The sequence below is a fragment of the Aethalodelphis obliquidens genome, unplaced genomic scaffold (assembly GCF_003676395.1).
Source record: "Aethalodelphis obliquidens isolate GAN/ISIS:26980383/991018 unplaced genomic scaffold, ASM367639v1 scaffold5, whole genome shotgun sequence".
NCBI lineage: Eukaryota > Metazoa > Chordata > Mammalia > Artiodactyla > Delphinidae > Aethalodelphis > Aethalodelphis obliquidens.
The window spans coordinates 31,905,094-31,927,331 of record NW_020837949.1 but is presented as its reverse complement, the minus strand read 5'-3'; the positions used below and the strand labels follow the sequence as shown (position 1 = coordinate 31,927,331).

Below are 22,238 nucleotides of genomic sequence, written 5' to 3'. Positions count from 1 at the left end.
TTTTTTTTTGCGGTACGTGGGCCTCTCACTGTTGTGGCCTCTCCCGTCACGGAGCACAGGCTCTGGACGCACAGGCTCAGCGGCCATGGCTCACGGGCCTAGCCGCTCCGCGGCATGTGGGATCTTCCCGGACCGGGGCACGAACCCACGTCCCCTGCATCGGCAGGCGGACTCTCAACCACTGCGCCACCAGGGAAGCCCCATGACTCTTTTTGAATTACGGTTTTCTCAGGGTATATGCCCAGTAGTGGGATTGCTGGGTCATATGGTAGTTCTATTTTTAGTTTTTTAAGGAACCTCTGTACTGTTCTCCATAGTGGCTATATCAATTTACATTCCCACCAACTGTGCAAGAAGGTTCCCTTTTCTCCACACCCTCTCCAGCATTTATTGTTTGTAGATTTTTTGATGATGGCCATTCTGAGCAGTATGAGGTGACTGTCATTTGTTTCTAGTGAGTTTTGTTAATTTTTTATTTTCTTGACAATCAGAAGTTTCAGTTTTTAAAAATTTGTTGCCAGTATCCATAGTTTTTTTTGTTTTGTTTTCTGTTTCTGTCATTTGACATTTTAAAAAGTCCTTTCTACCCAAATATTGTGTAAACACATATGTATGTTTTTATTATTTCATCTTTTACATGTAACTATTGAATCCATTTGAACTTATTTGGATGTATGTATGAGATAGAAATCTAATTTTTAAAAAATGAATATACAGTTTCTCCATTGCTTATTGCACTTCCTCCACTGAATTAAAATGCCATATTTTATTATATATAAAATTGCTACACGTACTTGGACCTGTTCTTGAACATTCCAGATAAGTCAGTCTATTTCTTTGTCATGCCACATACTATTATAGCTGTATAATATAATTTAATATCCAGTAATGTATACCTTCTCACACATTATTCTTATTCCTCAAATGTTTTTGATTAATCTCTCATTTTTTTTTTCCAAATGAAATTTAGTATCATTTTATCCATTGATTCAACAAGTATCTGCTGAGTGGATGTTCTGTGCTAGGTGTTGTGCATGATGTTGAGATTGTTGCATAAACTAAGACAGTCCCTGCTCTTGTGGTTCACATCCAAAAAATCCACTTGGAATTCTGATGAAGATTGTATTAATCTTATAAAATAACTTGGAGGAGAATGTAATCTTTGCAATATTCAGATTATTTTATGGAAAGTTTTAAAGTCTCTCCATTTATTTGACACTTAAGAAATAAGTCTTAGTAATGTTTTTTAGAATATATTTTAAGATATGTATATATTAATTATTGGTATTTACAAAGTATCTTTTGTATCGTTACTATAATTGGGATACTTATTTAATTGATTATTACACTTGGTATCTAGGAATCTATTTTCTTATTTTCTATTATTTCTATTTTCTTATTTCTGTATTTCTGGGATTAAGATATATAAAATATATTTAAAGCAAGTTGAGATGATGATGATGATGATGATGATTTTACTGACTACGCACAATAGAAAACAATGTAACCTTAGAAGTTCTTCAGTAATGATTCTTCCCGTATTAGAAGCAACTATGCTTTGGATTTGGAATTGTAATTTTTAAAGTAAAGTTATTTGGGGATTAATTAGTTTAATGTAATTGCAAGCGTGAACTAAGTTATTTATTTTCACCTGAACTTTCTTTCTTGGTCTGAATATCCAGCGGACATCCCCATCTCTAGAAACATCTGACTCTGTCCTAGGTGTGCAGGTAGAACAAAATGGTTAAAGGATTCAGACTCATCTACAGTGACTTTAAGTTCTGGTCTGGGGGATCCCATGGGAGACCAGATGTATTTCCCAGGAGGTATTTTCAGGCTTCCTAATTTTCCCCTGGGAGGCTGATCTAAATTGAGATTCATGATTATTCCCAGCAGGAATGTAGTCACTTGTGCTGTTCTCTAACCTGACCCCCTCTACCCACATGGCATTATGAACTCATCCTATTCAGACCTGCATCCCTCTGAGTAGAAAACACCCACAGTGATGTCAGGATGTGTACCAGGACATTTGCCCAAGAATCCTCAGCCTCTGCCACAGGACGCCCCAGACTCAGATCATATAATCTGAGATATTAGCTCTGGAGGGGAACTTTAAGATAAGCTTGCTCCACCGCTCATTTTATCAGTGAGGAAACTGTCAAGAGAAGGGAAGTGACTAAGGTGACACAGAGTGTAGGTAACATGCTGGGATAAGAACTTGGGTTTCATGACTCTGAATTCAGTGTTCATTTCCCTGTCATGCTGACTTAAAGATTGGTATCAGCCTTCTTCCATTATCTAAGTGAACCCTTAATTTCATCTTGATTTGTGTCTAATTAAAATTTAATAAAACATTTTATCAAATTTTCAAAATAATTTACATTCTGACTCATTACATTCAAGCCTCAGTCTGCTTACACTATTTTATATGGTGGCAAATTGGGAAATTTCTTGTGTAACTGAAAATATACTGGCAACAGGGTTCACACAACTTTCACATATCAAGAATAGAGGACTGTGTTTGTCCCAGTCATTACAGGGATGATTTTTGTAAAGGACTGCACACATAGATTAAGCTAGGTATCAGTTACCATTGTTTTCCCTTCCAAATTATAAAATCAGGTGATGTCTGTAAATGCTTTCATTATAAATATTAGAGAACATGCTGCTTAAAACAGAGTAGGGGAAACTATAGGAGGGAGGGGTCTGGAGTGCTGATTTTGTCCTTGAATGTTGACAGTTCCATGTTGTGGTGAGGTTAATGTTGTTTTGCTGTTGGCAGATGGTCCAATTATTGGAATTCTCTCTACCAGAAATAAACTGCATTTTTTTTCTATGAACAGGTACCCTCCCACTGTAATACTACCAGTGTCATTGTGGAATAGCTGTTGTTGTTCAAAGGATGAGTATGTCCTCTTTTGTTTGAGGCAAGAAGACAACTAATTAATTCAGTTATGCAACCTGCAGAATAGGTGTCTGAATCAGATTGACACAATTTTATTTATTTTGTTATAAATCAAAATAAATTCAGCAAATGGGTCTATTGTAATAGAGGTGACAGGTTATGGAAAAAATATAATGGTGATACAATGGCAGGGACTTTAGTTCAGATTAGTCAATAGGAGAAAACTTATGTAAGCCTGACCATTTTTAACTCTAAAAATTCTGTGTACAGCTCAATTACTAAAATATTTCTCTTTTTCCTCAGAATGCTCCTTTTAGCATTCCACAGATAGGAGTTACTCCTTAGAAATATGTACTGTGGTCTTTATCAGTGGTTCTATATTTGATAATATTATCTATTAGGAGATTTTATATATATATATATATATATATATATATATATATATATACAAGTTCTGGAAAAAGAAAGGTGATTATGTTAATTATGATATAAGCAGTTGGATTCATGAGAAGCAGTCACAGATCATAGTCTTCTGGTTATTGTCTTATAATGAACAAGAAATTATGTTTTATGTGGTATGCCTGGTAAACATCAAAGCTCCTTACTTACTCTCTGCTTTGTGGCCACACACAATATCTCCAGCATGGGTGGCACACATGAATCCAATGCCCTTGACTGCAACTTGAGAGCATGTTAGCCAAGTGCAAACCCACTATTAATGGAAAAGTAAATCAAAGTAGATGTGGCATTGACATTTGTCTATGAAGAACAGCATAATATTGAAAAATTCTAGGATAAAATATTGATCTAAAAATAATTTTGAGGATGAAATATTGCCACTATAAACATACTATAGAAAATTATATTTGTATTGCAGATATATTTATACATATAATTTAAAATCCAAGGTTTAACTGTACATTTTCCTAGTTTAAGGAGTTATTTTGAAATAAAATTATCTACTCTAGAGAAAGTTTGGCATGGATCTATAGAATTTAATGAAAACAGCGAGTGCAACGCTTGCACAGATTGTAATAGTTTACGAATGGGAACAACCTATCTTCTCCAACATAGGGCAGTGGGGTAAATAGCCTGATTTATTCACAGGATGTCATGTTAAACAGCGCTCAGAATAAATGAGGTAGATATACAAGTGTCAATGGGACTAAATGTCAGAAACACAACTTTTAAGTTAAAAAAAAGTTGCAAGAAGCACAATATGATACCATTTATATAAAATTTAAAACCTCAAAAACAGTTCTATACATTCTAAAAATGGATACACGTGTAACAAAAGTACAAAGCATGCATAAAATTACACATGCCAACAAGCAGTAATTGTTCACTTATTTACTTTTTTTTTTTTTTTTTTTTTTTTGCTGTACGCGGGCCTCTCACTGTTGTGGCCTCTCCCGTTGCGGAGCACAGACTCCGGACGCGCAGGCCCAGTGGCCATGGCTCACGAGCCCAGCCGCTCCGCGGCATGTGGGATCTTCCCGGACCGGGGCACGAACCCGAGTCCCCTGCATCAGCAGGCGGACTCTCAACCACTGTGCCACCAGGGAAGCCCCACTCATTTACTTTTTAAAAAACAAGTGCTGGCTAACACATATATATGGAATCTAAAAAAAAAAAAAAAAAGTTCTGACGAACGTAGTAGGGGCAGGACAGGAATAAAGACGCAGACATAGAGAATGGACTTAAGGACATGGAGGGGGGAAGGGTAATCTGGGAAGAAGTGAGAAAGTGACATGGACATATATACACTACCAAATGTAAAATAGATAGCTAAGTGGAAAGCAGCCACATAGCCCAGGGAGATCAGCTTGGTGCTCTGTGACCACCTAGAGGGGTGGGTTAGGGAGGGTGGGAGGGAGACGCAAGAGGGAGGAGATATGGGGATGTATGTATATGTATAGCTGATTCACTTTGTTAAAAAGGAGAAACTAACACACCATTGTAAAGCAATTATACTCCAATAAAGATGTTAAAAAATATAAAATAAAGATGATATGAAGTTCCAAAAAAAAAGTGCTCTTCAGTTGATATTGGCCAACTGTAACATGGTATATCTGGGTAGGTAGTTAACGATTTTCTTTTCAGCACCTATCTGTTTGCTGAAATTCAAACTTATATTAAAATATGGCTGTGTGAGATGAGAGAACTCTAATATTCCATGTTTGTGATTAGTTTGTAAACTTTTTTTAAAACGTTTGAATCTTTTCCTACATTCACATTCTCGGTCTACACAGTTAATTTGAAATGAGGTACTGAATACCAGGTATAGAGTGAGCAGCTACCCAAAGCTAGTGGTCAATCAATGATGGTGCTATAGCTTAGGATTCCTTGTGGGGATGAAGTTGCTATAGGAAAGCATTTTCATTTATTGAGAATGAGAGGGCTGGTGGGATTGGACACTGAGGTTTAGAAAAGACATAGTAGAAAATGGAAAAAAAAAAAAGCAAATTATGGGCTGCCAGAAAGTAATGCTGAGCAATACTGGGGGAAGGGGCAGTCTGGCTTGAAAATATACATTTGAAATGGAATCAATTAGCATAATATTATTTCCCAGAAGGGTTTAGCCTCAGATCCCCATTTCACTAGGCCATCATAAAACAAAATGACAGGATTACATGTCTTTCTCTTTCGAAGGCAAATTAGCAAGATGGTTAAGACTTAGACCTTCTGGGTTCAAATCCATGTGTTCAGATCTATTCTTATATATTCAGGCAAAATGGTAATGAATTTGATGAACAATTTGATTTAGTGATGAATGGAAAGTCTGATGAGGAAGATTTGGAAAATACAACTTTGGCCTTCCCTTGTTAACTCATAGGCCGTTGAGGACTTGATGAAATGTTGGAAACTGGCCTGAGGCTGAAGTCTTCTGTCACACTTTTTTCCTAAAATCCCCACCTATCCCAGGCTGCGAAGGGTGTGGCACTGGGCTTTAAATACCACCTGTGCCTTTATACTCCTCCCTCCTGTTGCCAGTTCCCCTTTATGTGGTTGCCTCAAGAAACTGTTCATTTTGGTAATAATTCCATCGCTCAAAGTGCTTTTGAAAGTTCTATTTTGAAATCACGTCAAATCACTTGGGCTCTTTGGCCTCAGTTTCTTCATCTGCAATGTGAAAATATTAATGCTTACTCTGACTCCTAAAGTTGTCATAAAAATCAAATGAAAAATATTTTATGAATTGTTAAGTGCTATGTAGATGTTACCAATTGACACACTATTTCAGAAATTACACCTTTGCTTTACGGCCGCTCTTCGCTTTTTAGTAAAGAATACCTCATACATAAACGTCTCCAAGTGACTTTTGCTGTAACCTAAAATAAAATGTTATTTCAAAGTATAAAGATATTACAAAGGACATCAAGAGTTTCATGTATGGCATGGCTCTCTTTCATCTCCTGTAAAGATGAAACTTCTTGTGTTGAAATTATGAGGGCATTTTATGAAAGAAGAATAAAATTTCATTTCTGTTTTCCATCTTCTGCAGGAAGTCACCAAAGCAGTACAGCCTCTCTTACTGGGAAGAATCATTGCTTCCTATGATCCAGATAACAAGGTAGAACGCGCCATTGCGATTTACCTAGGCATAGGCTTATGCCTTCTCTTTATCGTGAGGATGCTGCTCCTTCACCCAGCCATTTTTGGCCTCCATCGCATTGGAATGCAGATGAGAATAGCTATGTTTAGTTTGATTTATAAGAAGGTAATACTTTCTTGCACAGTCTCCATGCTACGTGTTAGTGGCATCATGTTTTAAATGCCATGCTGATACAAATAAGGGCTAAATGTTGAAATCAGTTTTGTATACCTGTGAAATAAATGGCAGCAATAATGAATATTTCTAATTTTTGCTGATAATTCACTTTACTTCAACTAATAATTATTGAGTGCCTTCTATAAACTGCCTATATTTTAGATTTCTTTTTTTTTCACTAGTCATATACCAGTTTTTGGAATCCATGGCTCCCCATTGAAATGATTCTTACTATCTGCATAAAAGTCATTGACAAAATATCATCTTATGGTAAAATGCCATGTGTCTTTATGTTCAATAACAGGAAATTGTTAACAATAACCCAAGCAATAGAAATTTCTACCTTAACTAGTTGTGACACAGTGGTGGTATCCACTGCCTTATTTTTTTTTTTTTTTTTTTTTTTCGCTACACGGGCCTCTCACTGCTGCGGCCTCTCCCGTTGCGGAGCACAGGTTCCGGACACGCAGGCCCAGCGGCCATGGCTCACGGGCCCAGCCGCTCCGCGGCATGTGGGATCTTCCCGGACCGGGGCACGAACCCGTGTCCCCTGCATCGGCAGGCGGACTCTCAACCACTGCACCACCAGGGAAGACCCCACTGCCTTATTTTGAGTTAGATTTTTGTCATCCTAAGTTCTGCAAGTTAAAAATTTTTAGAATAGCACATGCATGGCAACCATAAGACCCTTCTCTGCTTTTCTGTATGCATTGTCCAGTTAAGAGCCGAAGTTGCTGAAGCGTGCTTTGGATGAATTCAGATTAAGACTCCCTTATCTTACAAACACAATTTAAGGTCATCTCAGTGACATGTGCTTTCACCAGCCTGATTCATGTGTGACCCTTTGATCTACCAAGTGATTATAGAAACCTGTTTGGTTGAATCATTTGGGTATTGCTTTACCCTTCTCTTTTTTCTTTGCCCAATGTAAAAACTTTATATGCTTGGCTTATAAGGGACATGGACCTGAAATTCCCTCTAGCAAATAAGCCATAACACTTCCATAATATACATGCAAGATCAGTGGTGTTGTAAAACCTTGATAGCCATACTTTATTGTTCAAAAAAGCCGTTTGTGGAGGCACAAGGGAAAAACCGACTCTGCAGTTTAATCAAATCACCTGAACCACAGTCTCATCAGTTCACAAGTACCAGGAAAGCATGGGTGATAAATCAATAAAAATTTTATCTTGATCCAGAAATTATATGTAAGTGAAGAAATTATTAGGTATTATTTGGAGGGTAGAATTTACACAGAATGCATATCAAAGGAAGTTGAATCCAGTTTAAAAATACTTATAAAAGTGATTTTATCATAATGATAACTAATAGCTAAGGATGTACATGACAAGCTTCTAAGTGATTTTTAGGTATATCATTTCATTTGACCAAAACTCCATATGGTAGAAACTATTATCCCTATTTTATGGATAAAATATTTTGAGAAGCTAAGACCTAAAAGGTATAAAACATTGTGCAAGAACTGCTTCAAAATTTCTAAAATGGGTAAGTCACAATCCTTGAAGTGGAGGGTTTTCCAACTATTAGAGAACATAAAATAAGTACTGAAATAATATAACAAGTCAAATTGTGTTACATAGGCAGAGAGAAACATGAAGTGCTCTGGGCTAAGGGGAGGGGAGATCAAAGAAGGAGCAGGTTAGTTTGTGAATAAGTTCATATATAATGTTTAGCACAAATACAGCGATATATGTGCTTTCAGACCCAGAATGCGTTAATGAAAAGTTAGAAGTTGTGTTTGTCCTTTTTCAACATTGATTATCTGTGTTCTTACACATTTTCTTTACCCCTCTAGCCACACCTATTGACCTGCATTAACGTCATCACCAAAGAATACAATTTCATCTCCATGTGGCTGTGGTTTGGTCCCTAAAATAAACTGGTACCATATCTGACCAGTTTCATCCATGTGGCAGGCAGCCACTAATTCTCCCCACATTGTTCCAGATTTTGTAATAGAGCATAGTTTTCTTTGTTCCAAAATCTGTAACCATGATACATTCAAATTATATTTTAAATAATGAATCTAAATACAAACTAGATTGAGCTTTGCCTGTGAATTTCAAGAAGATAAAGTTAACCAGAGTGAACAGATATTCACTGTTTATTGTGCACATAAACTCCATGTTAAGCCATGTGGAACCCATGTTAAGCCCAGTCTCAAGTTACCTGAGACTGAGTATGTTACCAAGTCATGTGTCATCCAGCTCAATGGATTCCCCCCAGCCCCTGCCCCATATTGCTCTAATAGCATTTTGGAATTAATTGCTTTATTCCTTATTCATCTCTGCTTATCTAAATGTTATTCATTATTACACACCCATCTTAAAATTCAACCTCAATAAAATATTTGCAGATTTATATAACCAGATATGGGAACTTTTTCTTAATCACCCTATTTTATTCTATCTACTCCCTTTAACTAATTTATCATATTTAGTTATGTATGTACTAGGTTATCTTGAGGCAAGAATTATGTTTAAGAAATCTTAACAATAATCCCTGAAGCCTTGAATATAGTGATTTGTGTCTACTAAGTGCTCAATACATATGTGAGGGATTCAGTTGAAGCAAATATTAGATAGGTACTCTTCAGTCAAAGCCATCTAATGGCATATCAATTCTTATTAAATTTTATAGGCAAAGTATGACTGTGCTCTTTCATAATAATAATTTATCTACATAAAAATTCTATTCTGTATAGATGGATATATTTTTCTTTGTAAAATTTAAGAATTTTTTATTAATGTAATCTTTCTCAAAATTATTAATGATTAAATTATTTGTAATATAATTTTATTGACTTTAACAGTAATTTTATTCAACACAGTTACTATAAGATTGCATGAAAAATTTAAGGCCAAGATTTTATTAAAACAATTTTTTTTTAATTGACGTATAGTTGGTTTACAATATTGTGTTAGTTTCAAGTATACAGCAAAGTGATATAGATATATATATATTTTTTCAGTTCTTTTCCATTATAGGTTATTACAAGATATTGAATATAGTTCCCTGTAAGGCCAAGGTATTAATCTCAAATTTCACTGCCTTTGGTTCCATCTTTTATAAAAACAAACAAAAGCAAAAAAACCCCTCTACAGTATATAAATGAATATTTAAGTACAATGTTGTTCCCATTTTGGATTAGAAAAAATATTTACTCCTCTCTAGATACTGTAAAATAAAATAAGAAGAGGCATGCCAGTGTAATATTTGTTGTAAAGAGAAATATTTATAAATCTGAGAAGACACTGAGTTAGATGAACATAAAATAATTTTCATTACCTTAACTTAAAAATGCGTGCATGGTTATCTAATTCCTCAGCTGTATTGTAACATTACTTATAAATATATTTGTCTATTGTTCATTGACAACATCTAACTTCCCATTTTCCTTTTAGACTTTGAAGCTGTCAAGCCGTGTTCTAGATAAAATAAGTATTGGACAACTTGTTAGTCTCCTTTCCAACAACGTGAACAAATTTGATGAAGTATGTACCTACTGATTTAATCTTTTATGCATCTTTATTATAACTCATACAACCCCAAAGGTTTTCTGGGTCAGATAACAGTAATAAGTGGTTAAGTCATAAGCATCCCTACCTTCCCTATTTCTGAAAACTGAGAAGGCTAAGTTGTGTAGCAGAGTGCCATTTTGGGGTCTCACGGAACCACCCAACTCAAGGGCACCTCAGCTTGCTTTGTATTTATGAGGTTTTTTAAAAATTCAGTCCCTATCAGACCTTGTTTCCTTTTAATACTTTAAATCAGTTATTTACTTTGGCTGAGTATGATACTCTGAGCAATTCTTGTTCAGTGCTGCCTTCTGTCACAATAAAATTCAAGGTCCTTGAGGACAGATTGTTTTATTTACCTTTGTATTTCTAGTATTTTCCATGGTGTCAGACCCTTAGCAGGTGCTAAATAAATTACTGTTGCATTGAGCATGCATGTATTCTGAATATATTGTCAGGGGATAGGGTTGTACAGTTGTGTGGATTGAACTTCTGAAGAGTCTTTTGTTCTCTCATGTTCTGTGTCATGGCTCTTGCTTTATCCACACAGAAGTAAGTTATTTAAAATAAATTCTTCAATCACCATGCAATTCCACTGGAAAAAGATCACAGTGACTTGAAGTTTGTTTGGGGGGAAATCCTATGCATAGAATGTTTAAGCACATTGCTACGTGTTCCATGTAGTGAATACCTAGATTTTAGTGTGTTCAGAACCATGAAGTGTTTGATTGTATGAGCTCACTGTGCTTGATTTCTTTCTTCTTTGATTGTTTTTTCCTTTGTTTTGGGCATGGAGGAAAAAATGTCAGTGGTTTTCACTGTGATTTTATTTTTCAGGGACTTGCACTGGCACATTTCGTGTGGATTGCTCCTTTGCAAGTGACGCTGCTGATGGGGCTGCTCTGGGAGTTGTTACAGGCCTGCGCCTTCTGTGGACTTGCTTTTCTCATAGTCCTTGCCCTTTTTCAAGCCGGATTAGGGAAAATGCTGATGAAGTACAGGTAGCGCTCTTATTTACATAGTTTGAAAGGGTTTTAAATTAGGTTTTCCAAAAGCCCACTCTAATAAAACCAGAACTTCTCTATGCACTGAACCGTGATCTCCTTGCTAGGTGTCACAAAAAAGGAATTATTTTCATGACATAAATAATACTTTCTATATCAAGGGGACATTTTTTTGCTTGTTAGTCTATAGAATTTCTTTATAAATATGTTACCATCCAGTTCACTTTTTGCACATCAGAGATTTAGGTACAATGGATAAAACATTTATGTGAATGGGAGGGAATGCATAGATTTTGGGGAGAGTTTATAGGCTTTTTCTACCCTGGTTCATGAATCATCACACCACAGCCTTACTTGCTTTTTATTACAGAATGAATCGGTGACACCAGTCACTGCTTATGAAAGAGGACTTCTAGTGTGCCAGCTAGAGTATGATAGAAAGTGTACAAATTTTGGAGTCAAATAGCTCTTAGTTTGAATCCCAGATTGCATGCTTACTAGTTACATGACCTGTGTCAAGCTGCTTCAGCCACTGTGTTTCTGGGTTTTTTTGTCTTTAAAATGGAGGTAATCACCTCTGTTAGGTTGTCAGAAGGATTAGGCATAATGTATGACATGCATCTAATACAGTGTCTGGCACATGGGAGGCATTTACTAAATGACAGTTACTATTTTTGTTAGTATATATTTGATAATAAAATAAACATCCTTTTAATAAAAGAAATGTGGCTTTTCTTAAAAGCTTGGGCAGTTCTTAGTGGACATTTTGACTTGTTTTTACTAAGTATTTGATTGGTGGATGGATTATTTACAGAGATCAGAGAGCTGGAAAGATTAATGAAAGACTGGTGATCACGTCAGAAATGATTGAAAATATCCAGTCGGTTAAGGCCTACTGCTGGGAAGAAGCAATGGAAAAAATAATTGAAAACCTGAGACAGTAAGTCATTCTGATAATTTCAGTATCAATTGAATTAGCCAATTAAGGTTTAACATATTAAAAATGAGTATGTCTTGGGCTCCCCTGGTGGCGCAGTGGTTGAGGGTCCGCCTGCCGATGCAGGGACACGAGTTGGTGCCCCGGTCCGGGAAGATCCCACATGCCGCAGAGCGGCTGGGCCCGTGAGCCATGGCCGCTGAGCCTGCGCTTCCAGAGCCTGTGCTCTGCAACGGGCGAGGCCACGACAGTGAGAGGCCCGCGTACCGCAAAAAAAAAAAAAATAAAATAAAATAACTAAATAAAAATGAGTATGTTAGAGTGGACTTCAGCTCATATTTGAAATTTCTGACAACCAAACAGTTGTATTAAGTTATATCAATATTCATGTGTTAGTGGCTTAATGTCATTTTCATGGGGCTATCGTTTTACATAGATGATTAAGTATGCTATTTTGCACTACAAGGATATGTATCCTTTATGAAAGAATTGTCTGTATGTGCTGATAGCTGCTTAATATACTTATTGACTAAAATAATGATCATGATTCTAGAGACTGATTGAAACCTTAAATGGAACTGCTAGAGTAATAAGGATATGATTCTGAACCAAATAAATGATTCTCTAGTATTACAGCTTCCTTAATTTATATGTTATGGCTCATGAAAAACAAACAAAAAACAAACCCTTCTGTTTGTTTAAAATATGTTTGTTCTTCCTTAACTTAAGAGTAATACAGGGTAATATCTATACATTGTGTTTCTATAAACCCTCCACTTGAGAAATCAGTTCAAGTAATGAAAGCCGCCACCTGAAGTAGAATCAGTACTTGGCAACCGTCTACATATCTGGTCTTGTTTTACCTAAGATAACCTTTCTTTCACTGATTAGTAAAGATTATAGCCAGGAAAAAAGTACAGCACAGACTGAGAGATACTGTCACTGAGAAAATTTTGGACAAAATATAAACTAGGGCATATCTATAGCTGTGACCATTTTTCTTCAGTCAAGTTCCATGTTCTACAAATTGCAATCCAAAAAAAAGGCTCTCTGAGATTCAGTGGGCATAGATCTTCTGTTAAAGGGCAAATAATTTCAAGATGAATTAGCTCATGAGAATTTCTTGGGGAAAAAAGGTACTAAAGGGAAGAGTCGCATTTTGGATGCTGTGAATATGGGTTATTCAGGATATCAGGCTGCTGATTCCAGTAGACAGTGGTAACTGAGCTGCAGGTGTGTGATTGGAACAACAAAAGAAATGCTGAAATGTTAAGTCCTTTGCGGTGTAAATAGAAAGAGTAAAAGCATATTTATTGCCCAAACATAATTGGTCACCTGTTTTTATTATGCCTTTCAAGACAAATCCAGGAAAGAAATTATATTTTCTTTCCAGAAACATCCTTAAAGATCTTGTTTAGTTGGTTGAAGGTTTTTCTCATTAACAAGTGAGTTTTCCATCACACTTGCCCCTGGGTCACTCTTAAATGCCTATAGGCACAGGCATAACCAGAATGATGAGGAGATTATCAGAGAATTTGGTTTTCTCAAGCTTCAGGGTAAACTCCTGGTCAGATCATTCTAGGTGCTGACTTTTCTTGACTTTGGGTTTCTTTTCCCCTCTTCCTCAAAAGATGAAATCCATCCTTCCTATTCTGTATTTTTGTTCAACCAATTCTAATAGCAAATGTTTGGTTTTAACTTGTATAATCCGGTTCCTTAATCTGGCTTGAAATTGTTACCTGAAAAGGCTGCAAAGTGCTGACGTAAATATGGGAAAGCAAGAATTGCTTCTACTCAAAAGAGCAAATAGAATGTTCTGGAAGAGATTGGCAGGATGCGCTGCAAAGGGTTGACCTCAGCCTGGGCCACTGCTGCACTGGGCAAAAGGCTGTGTAACACTCCCTGAAAATCTACTTCTTTATTGCTCTCTGGTAATAAAGTCACTTTCAATTTTTTTTTATAAGATAAAATATTTTTATGACTCATATAGTGTTAGTGATTTTATTATGGTGAGTACTGCTTTCTAGGTGATTCTTATATATGTTCTTTTTTTTTTTTTAAGAAACTCCAAGTCTTTTATTTCACTCAGGAGCAATTATTTATTTTTATTTGTAAATGTCCATATCAGGGTATACAATTAAGCATTCTAATGATGTATTCTAATTAACAAGACTAAAGTCATAGGGAGATTGACTCAAGATGGCAGAGTAGAAGGACATGCTCTCATTCCCTTTTTTTTTAATTTTTAAATTTTATTTTATTTATTTTTTTATACAGCAGGTTCTTATTAGTCATCCATTTTATACACATCAGTGTATACATGTCAATCCAAATCTCCCAATTAATCACACTCCCACACCCACCTCCACCCCCATGGCTTCCCCCTTGATGTCCGTACGTTTGTTTTCTACATCTGTGCCTCAACTTTTGCCCTGCAAACCGGTTCATCTGTACCATTTTTCTACATTCCACATATATGCGTTCATATACGATATTTGTTTTTCTCTTTCTGACTTACTTCACCCTGTATGACAATATCTAGATCCATCCACGTCTCAACAAATGACCCAATTTCGTTCCTTTTTATTGCTGAGTAATATTCCATTGTATATATGTACCACTTCTTCTTTATCCATTCGTGTGTCGATGGGCATTTAGGTTGCTTCCATGACCTGGCTATTGTAAATAGTGCTGCAATGAACATTGGGGTGCATGTGTCTTTTTGAATGATGGCTTTCTCTGAGTATATGCCCAGTAGTGGGATAGCTGGATCATATGGTAATTCTATTTTTAGATTTTTAAGGAACTGGCATACTGTTCTCCATAGTGGCTGTATCAATTTACATTCCCACCAACAGAGCAAGAGGGTTCCTTTTTCTCCACACCCTCTCCAGCATTTGTTGTTTGTAGATATTCTGATGATGCCCATTCTTACTGGTGTGAGGTGATACCTCATTGTGGTTTTGATTTGCATTTCTCTAATGATTAGTGATGGTGAGCAGTTTTTCATGTGCTTCTTGGTCATCTGTATGTCTTCTTTGGAGAAATGTCTATCTAGGTCTTCTGCCCATTTCTGGATTGGGTTGTTTGTTAATATTGAGCTGCATGAGCTGTTTATATATTTTGGAGATTAATCCTTTGTCCGTTGATTTGTTTGCAAATATATTCTCCCATTCTGAGGGTTGTCTTTTCGTCTTGTTTATGGTTTCCTTTGCTGTGCAAAAGCATCTAAGTTTCATTAGGTCCCATTTATTTATTTTTGTTTTTATTTCCATTACCCTAGGAGGTGGATCAAAAAAGATCTTGCTGTGATTTATGCCAAAGAGTGTTCTTCCTATGTTTTCCTCTAAGAGTTTTATAGTGTTCCGTCTTACATTTAGGTCTCAATTCCATTTTGAGTTTATTTTTGTGTATGGTGTTAGAGAGTGTTCTAATTTCATTCTTTTACATGTAGCTGTCCAATTTCCCAGCACTACTTATTGAAGAGACTGTCTTTTCTCCATTATATATCCTTGCCTCCTTTGTCATATATTAGTTGACCATAGGTGTGTGGGTTTATCTCTGGGCTTTCTATCCTGTTCCATTGATCTATGTTTCTGTTTTTGTGCCAGTACCATATTGTCTTGATTACTGTAGCTTTATAGTATAGTCTGAAGTCAGGGAGTCTGATTCCTCCAGCTCCTTTTTTTCCCCTCAAGACTGCTTTGGCTATTCGGGGTCTTTTGTGTCTCCATACAAATTTTAAGAGTTTTTGTTCTAGTTCTGTAAAAAGTGCCGTTGGTAATTTGATAGGGATTGCATTTAATCTGTAGATTGCTTTGGGTAGTATAGTCATTTTCACAATGTTGATTCTTCCAACCCAATAACATGGTATATCTCCCCATCTGTTGGTATCATCTTTAATTTCTTTCATCAGTGTCTTATAGTTTTCTGCATACAGGTCTTTTGTCTCCCTAGGTAGCTTTATTCCTAGGTATTTTATTCTTTTTGTTGCAATGGTAAATGGGATTGTTTTCTTAATTTCTCTTTCAGGTTTTTCATCATTAATGTATAGGAATGCAAGAGATTTCTGTGCATTAATTTTGTATCCTGCATCTTTACCAAATTCATTGTTTAGCTCTAGTAGTTTTCTGGTGGCATCTTTAGGATTCTCTATGTATAATATCATGTCATCTGCAAAGAGTGACAGTTTTACTTCTTCTTTTCCAATTTGGATTCCTTTTATTTCTTTTTATTCTCTGATTGCTGTGGCTAGGACTTCCAAAACTATGTTGAATAATAGTGGTGAGAGTGGACAACCTTGTCTTGTTCCTGATCTTAGAGGAAATGCTTTCAGTTTTTCACCATTGAGAATGATATTTGCTGTGGGTTTGTCATATATGGCCTTATTATGATGAGGTAGTTTCCGTCTATGCCCATTTCCTGGAGAATTATCATAAATTGGTGTTGAATTTTGTCAAAAGCTTTTTCTGCATCTATTGAGATGATCATATGGTTTTTATTCTTCAATTTGTTAATATGGTGTACCACATTGATTGATTTGCGTATATTGAAGAATCCTTGCATCCCTGGGAAAAATCCCGCTTGATCATGGTGTATGATCCTTTTAATGTGTTGTTGGATTCTGTTTGCTAGTACTTTGTTGAGGATTTTTCCATCTATATTCATCAGTGATATTGGTCTGTAATTTTCTTTTCTTGTAGTATCTTTGTCTGGTTTTGGAATCAGGGTGATGGTGGCCTCAGAGAATGAGTTTGGGAGTGTTCCTTCCTCCATAATTTTTTGGAAGGGTTTCAGAAGGATAGGTGTTAGCTCTTTTCTAAATGTTTGATACAATTCACCTGTGAAGGCCTCCGGTCCTGGACTTTTGTTGGAAGATTTTTAGTCACAGTTTCAATTTCATTAGTTGTGATTGGTCTGTTCATATTTTCTATTTCTTTCTGGTTCAGTCTTGGAAAGTTATACCTTTCTAAGAATTTGTCCATTTCTTCCAGGTTGTCCATTTTATTGGCATAGAGTTGCTTGTAGTAGTCTCTTAGGATGCTTTGTATATCTGTGGTGTCCGTTGTAACTTCTCCTTTTCATTTCTAATTTTTTCGATTTGAGTCCTCTCCCTCTTTTTCTTGATGAGTCTGGCTAATGTTTTATCAATTTTGTTTATCTTCTCAAAGAACCAGCTTTTAGTTTTACTGATCTTTGCTGTTGTTTTCTTTGTTTCTATTTCATTTATTTCTGCTCTTATTTTTATGATTTCCTTCCTTCTGCTAATCTTGGGTTTTGTTTGTTCTTCTTTCTCTAGTTCCTTTAGGTGTAAGGGTAGATTGTTTATTTGAGATTTTTCTTGTTTCTTGAGGTAGGCTTGTATAGCTATAAACTTCCCTCTTAGAACTGCTTTTGCTGCATCCCATAGGTTTTGGATGGTTGTGTTTTCATTGTCCTTTGTCTCTAGGTATTTTCTGATTTCCTCTTTGATTTCTTCAGTCATCTCTTGCTTATTTAGTAATGTGTTGTTTAGCCTCTATGTGTTTATGTTTTTTTCATTTTTTTCCCCTGTCATTCGTTTCTAATCTCATAGTGTTCTGGTCAGAAAAGATGCTTGATATGATTTCAATTTTCTTAAATTTACTGAGGCTTGATTTGTGACCCAGGATGTGATCTATCCTGGAGAATGTTCCATGTGCACCTGAGAAGAAAGTGTAATCTGCTGTTTTTGGATGGAATGTCCTATAAATATCAATTACATCTATCTGGTCTATTGTGTCATTTAAAGCTTCTGTTTCCTTATTGGATGATCTGTCCATTGGTGTAAGTGAGGTATTAAAGTCCCCCATTATTATTGTGTTATTGTTGACTTCCTCTTTTATAGCTGTTAGTAGTTGCGTTATGTATTGAGTTGCTCCTATGTTGGGTGCATAAATATTTACAATTGTTATATCTTCTTCTTGGCGTGATCCCTTGATCATTTTGTAGTGTCCTTCCTTGTCTCTTGTAACATTCTTTATTTTAAAGTCTATGTTATCTGATATGAGGGTTGCTACTGCAGCTTTCTTTTGATTTCCATTTGCATGGTATATCTTTTTCCATCCCCTCACTGTCAGTCTGTATGTGTCCCTAGGTCTGAAGTGGGTCTCTTGTAGACAGCATATATATGAGTCTTGTTTTTGTATCCATTCAGTGAGCCTGTGTCTTTTGGTTGGAGCATTTAATCCATTCACGTTTAAGGTAGTTATCGATATGTATGTTCCTATGACCATTTTCTTAATTGTTTTGATTTTTTTTTGGTAGGTCGTTTTCTTCTCCTGTGTTTCCCACTTAGAGAAGTCCTTTAGCATTTGTTGTAGAGCTGGTTGTGCTGAATTTTCTTAGATTTTGCTTGTCTGTAAAGCTTTTGATGTCTCCATTGAATCTGAATGAGATCCTTGCTGGGTAGAGTAATCTTCGCTGTACGTTCTTCCCTTTCGTCACTTAAAGTATATCATGCCAGTCCCTTCTGGCTTGTAGAGTTTCTGCTGAGAAATCAGCTGTTAACCTTATGGGAGTTCCCTTCTATGTTATTTGTCATTTTTCCCTTGCTGCTTTCAATAATTTTTCTTTGTCTTTAATTTTTGCCAGTTTGATTACTATGTGTCTCAGTATGTTTCTCTTTGGGTTTATACTGTATGGGACTCTCTGTGCTTTCTGGACTTGGGTGGCTATTTCCTTTCCCATGTTAGGGAATTTTTCGACTATAATCTCTTCAAATATTTTCTCTGGTCCTTTCTCTCTCTCTTCTCCTTCTCAGAGCCCTATAATGCGAATGTGTTGTGTTTAATGTTGTCCCAGAGGTCTCTTAGGCTGTCTTCATTTCTTTTCATTCTTTTTTCTTTATTCTGTTCCACAGCAGTGAATTTCACCATTCTGTCTTCCAGGTCACTTATCCGTTCTTCTGCCTCATTTATTCTGCTATTGATTCCTTCTAGTGTAGTTTTCATTTCAGTTATTATATTGTTCATCTCTGTTTGTTTGTTCTTTAATTCTTCTAGGTCCTTGTGAAACATTTCTTGCATCTTCTCGATCTTTGCCTCCATTCTTTTTTCGAGGCCCTGGATCATCTTCACTATCATTATTCTGAATTCTTTTTCTGGAAGGTTGCCTGTCTCCACTTCATTTAGTTTTTTTTCTGCAGTTTTACCTTGTTTCTTCATCTGGTACATAGCCCTCTGCCTTTTCATGTTTTGTATCTTTCTATGAATGTAGTTTTTGTTCCACAGGCTGCAGGATTGTAGTTCTTCTTTCTTCTGCTGTCTGCCCTCTCAGTAAAAGTTTTAAATATCACAAAATTGATTTGATTGTCAGCAGCAGATTGCTTGCTGAGTTTCAGTTTCTGCTAGTGTTGTCGGGTCTCCTGCAGAGGTGGGGGGTGGCTGTGTCTCACCGTGAGGACAAGGACACTGGTAGCAGAAGTTTTGGGAAGTACTCCTTCTCTTGTAGATGTTTCTGATTCCATTATTCTTATAGTACCACTTCTTTCATTTTCCTCAACTGTTTATAATACACGACAATTTTGACAAATTTATTAACATTTTTTTAAACAGTATTTTCTAGCATTAGAAACATATAAGCCTAGCCAATAGTGTTCTTCTTTCTGTTGTAGATTAGCAACACACATGTAGATTCTAAGTGCAAGGCCCTGTGCTGTGCTGTCATTTATCTTGGCAGCAACTCCACAGGGGAGATATGTTTCTCTGCTGTAGATGTGGATTCTATAGGATCAGAGGAAAGAGAAACTTGCTTAAGATGGCACAGCTATAACCAGGAGAGCTGAGAGTCACACCCCAGTGAGATTCCCAAATCATAATCTGCCTTCAATACCAAATAATTAAGATAGGTAGGCTAGACCGCATTAGTTTGGGAGTCACAATGTAGATTGGGAACATTGAACTTCGTTTTCTTCATCAGAGGGCTCCGGATTACATTTTTTTCAGACTTAAAAAAAAAAAAAGATTTCCTCTGAATTCTACAACTTGAGAATGAGAACTTTTCTGAGTTGTACAAGCATGTGGAACTAAATGCCGGGCGCAGCTATTGCTACTTCCCACCAGCACTCTCTACTTGTCTGTTTTATCTTTGCTCTTTCCCTTGCAAGAGCTGAATAGGAGGATCACAAGTGACTCTAGTTTTGATGGTCCTGGAAGAGTAGGACGGAGGTTGAAGGCAGCATTGTCTTCTCTTCTCACCAGCCTCTGCACTCCCTGTTTTCTGCTTATTGGTGCATTTAAACCTCTTCTGCGTGTGTTAAAAAAATTGTTCACATTTGTAGTTCAGACTAAAGGATCAGAAGTATGATTGCAAATAATTATACTGAAAGGAGAGAGACAGGGAGGATGCAGCATCTACTCACTTATAATTTTTCAAAAATTACCTGTAACAGAATCACTTGGGTTCTTTTTTAAAAATTATTTATTTATTTATTTATTTACTTTTGGCTGTGTCGGACCTTTGTTGCTGAGTGTGGGCTTTTCTCTGGTTGTGGCGAGCAGGGGCTACTACTCTCTTGCAGTGCGCAGGCTTCTCATTGCGGTGGCTTCTTTTGTTGAGCATGGGCTCTAGGCACATGGGCTTCAGTAGTTGTGGCACATGGGCTCAGTAGTTGTGGCTTGCGGGCTCTAGAGCACAGGCTCAGTAGTTGTGGTGCACAGGCTTAGTTGCCCCACGGCATGTGGGATCTTCCCAGATCAGGGTTTGAACCCGTGTCCCCTGCATTGGCAGGTGGATTCTTAACTACTGCGCCATCAGGGAGGCCCCATTTGCAGATTCTGGAGGCCTACTGCAGACTCAGTCAGTTTCTCTGAGTGGTGGACCTGAAACTCTGCATTTTAACAGGTTTCTCAGGTGATTTTTACTCATGCTAAGGCTTGAGAACCACTCCTCTATGGCTTATATGTTATTTTCAAGGTTCCCCAAAGTCAAGCTAGAACTTCTAAAATGTTAACAATCCATTAGGGAATCCCAGAATTGTCTTTTTCCTTTATAAGTCATTATTCTCATATCCACACTTAATTACTTAAAACACCAACCAACCAACCAACCAAGAAAAAATTATCAGTGTCATTAATCTTAAAAATTAATAAAGAAGTGAATAAAGATATAAAAATAATATAATAATTATAGTAATAATTATTAAGATTATTGTAATTTTAAAATAATATTTATAGGTATTATATGCAAGACACTGATACATTCATTATGATCCATCTCCCTTTCAGATAAGGTAACTGAGGCCCAGAGAGGTTATATAACTTGCACAAGGTCACACAGCTCATGCAGGGTAGAACAAGGATCAGAACACAGAGAGAAAGATTTGAGAGTCTATGTTCAGATTTTTAATTCCAAGATGCCTGATATTTGAAAAGTAAATAAGCATCCCAAATCTTATTTATTTTTTTGTAGAACAGAACTGAAACTGACCCGGAAGGCAGCCTATGTGAGATACCTCAATAGCTCAGCCTTCTTCTTCTCAGGGTTCTTTGTAGTGTTTTTATCTGTGTTTCCTTATGCACTGCTTAATGGAATCGGCCTTCGAAAAATATTCACAACCATCTCATTCTGCATCGTTCTGCGCATGGCAGTCACTCGGCAGTTCCCCTGGGCTGTACAAACTTGGTATGATTCTCTTGGAGCAATAAACAAAATACAGGTAATGTACCAAAATGGGGCATCGCACACAATGAATTTAGAACAGTTTAGAACTTTTCTCATGAGCAAACTCTCTGGAGAGGTATTCTTGGCCTTGGGCCAGTTTGATGCACAGTATTTCCTCTCTTGATGTCTGTATGTGCTCTAATGAGCCCTTGTAATGAAAGCCTAGTGAAATAAAATGAAGGCCTGTGAAATTCTCTTAAGTCAGAGAAATTGAAGAAATTATTGTTTCTGTATTCTGGAGATTTTTATTCAAGTAATCAATCGGTAGAGCAGTTCTAATGAACTTGGCAAATGTGCAAAACGATGGTGGCAGATTCATCCGGAAGTTATAAGTTTTTCCAGCTAACACTAGGAATGTTCGCCTTAAACTTTTCCAAGTGTTTTTCTGGACTGCATGATG

At 36.6% G+C, this 22,238-nt stretch overlaps 1 protein-coding gene across 8 annotated transcripts in view; it reads left to right on the top strand.

Annotated features, from left to right (window-relative positions):
- The window catches only part of CFTR (CF transmembrane conductance regulator), a 195,814-nt gene that overhangs the window by 43,258 nt on the left and 130,318 nt on the right, over nt 1-22,238 (top strand). For 7 of the 8 annotated variants that reach the window (XR_003431917.1, XM_027102096.1, XM_027102099.1 and 4 more), the window contains 5 exons: nt 6,411-6,626; nt 10,103-10,192; nt 11,054-11,217; nt 12,035-12,160; nt 21,587-21,833. Coding sequence is in view for 7 of the 8 variants with exons in the window: in XM_027102096.1 (XP_026957897.1) it covers nt 6,411-6,626; nt 10,103-10,192; nt 11,054-11,217; nt 12,035-12,160; nt 21,587-21,833 (843 nt within the window). In the remaining variant the exon portion in view is untranslated. The remainder of the gene's footprint in view (nt 1-6,410; nt 6,627-10,102; nt 10,193-11,053; nt 11,218-12,034; nt 12,161-21,586; nt 21,834-22,238) is intronic. The other variant, XM_027102097.1, reaches the window with a different exon arrangement.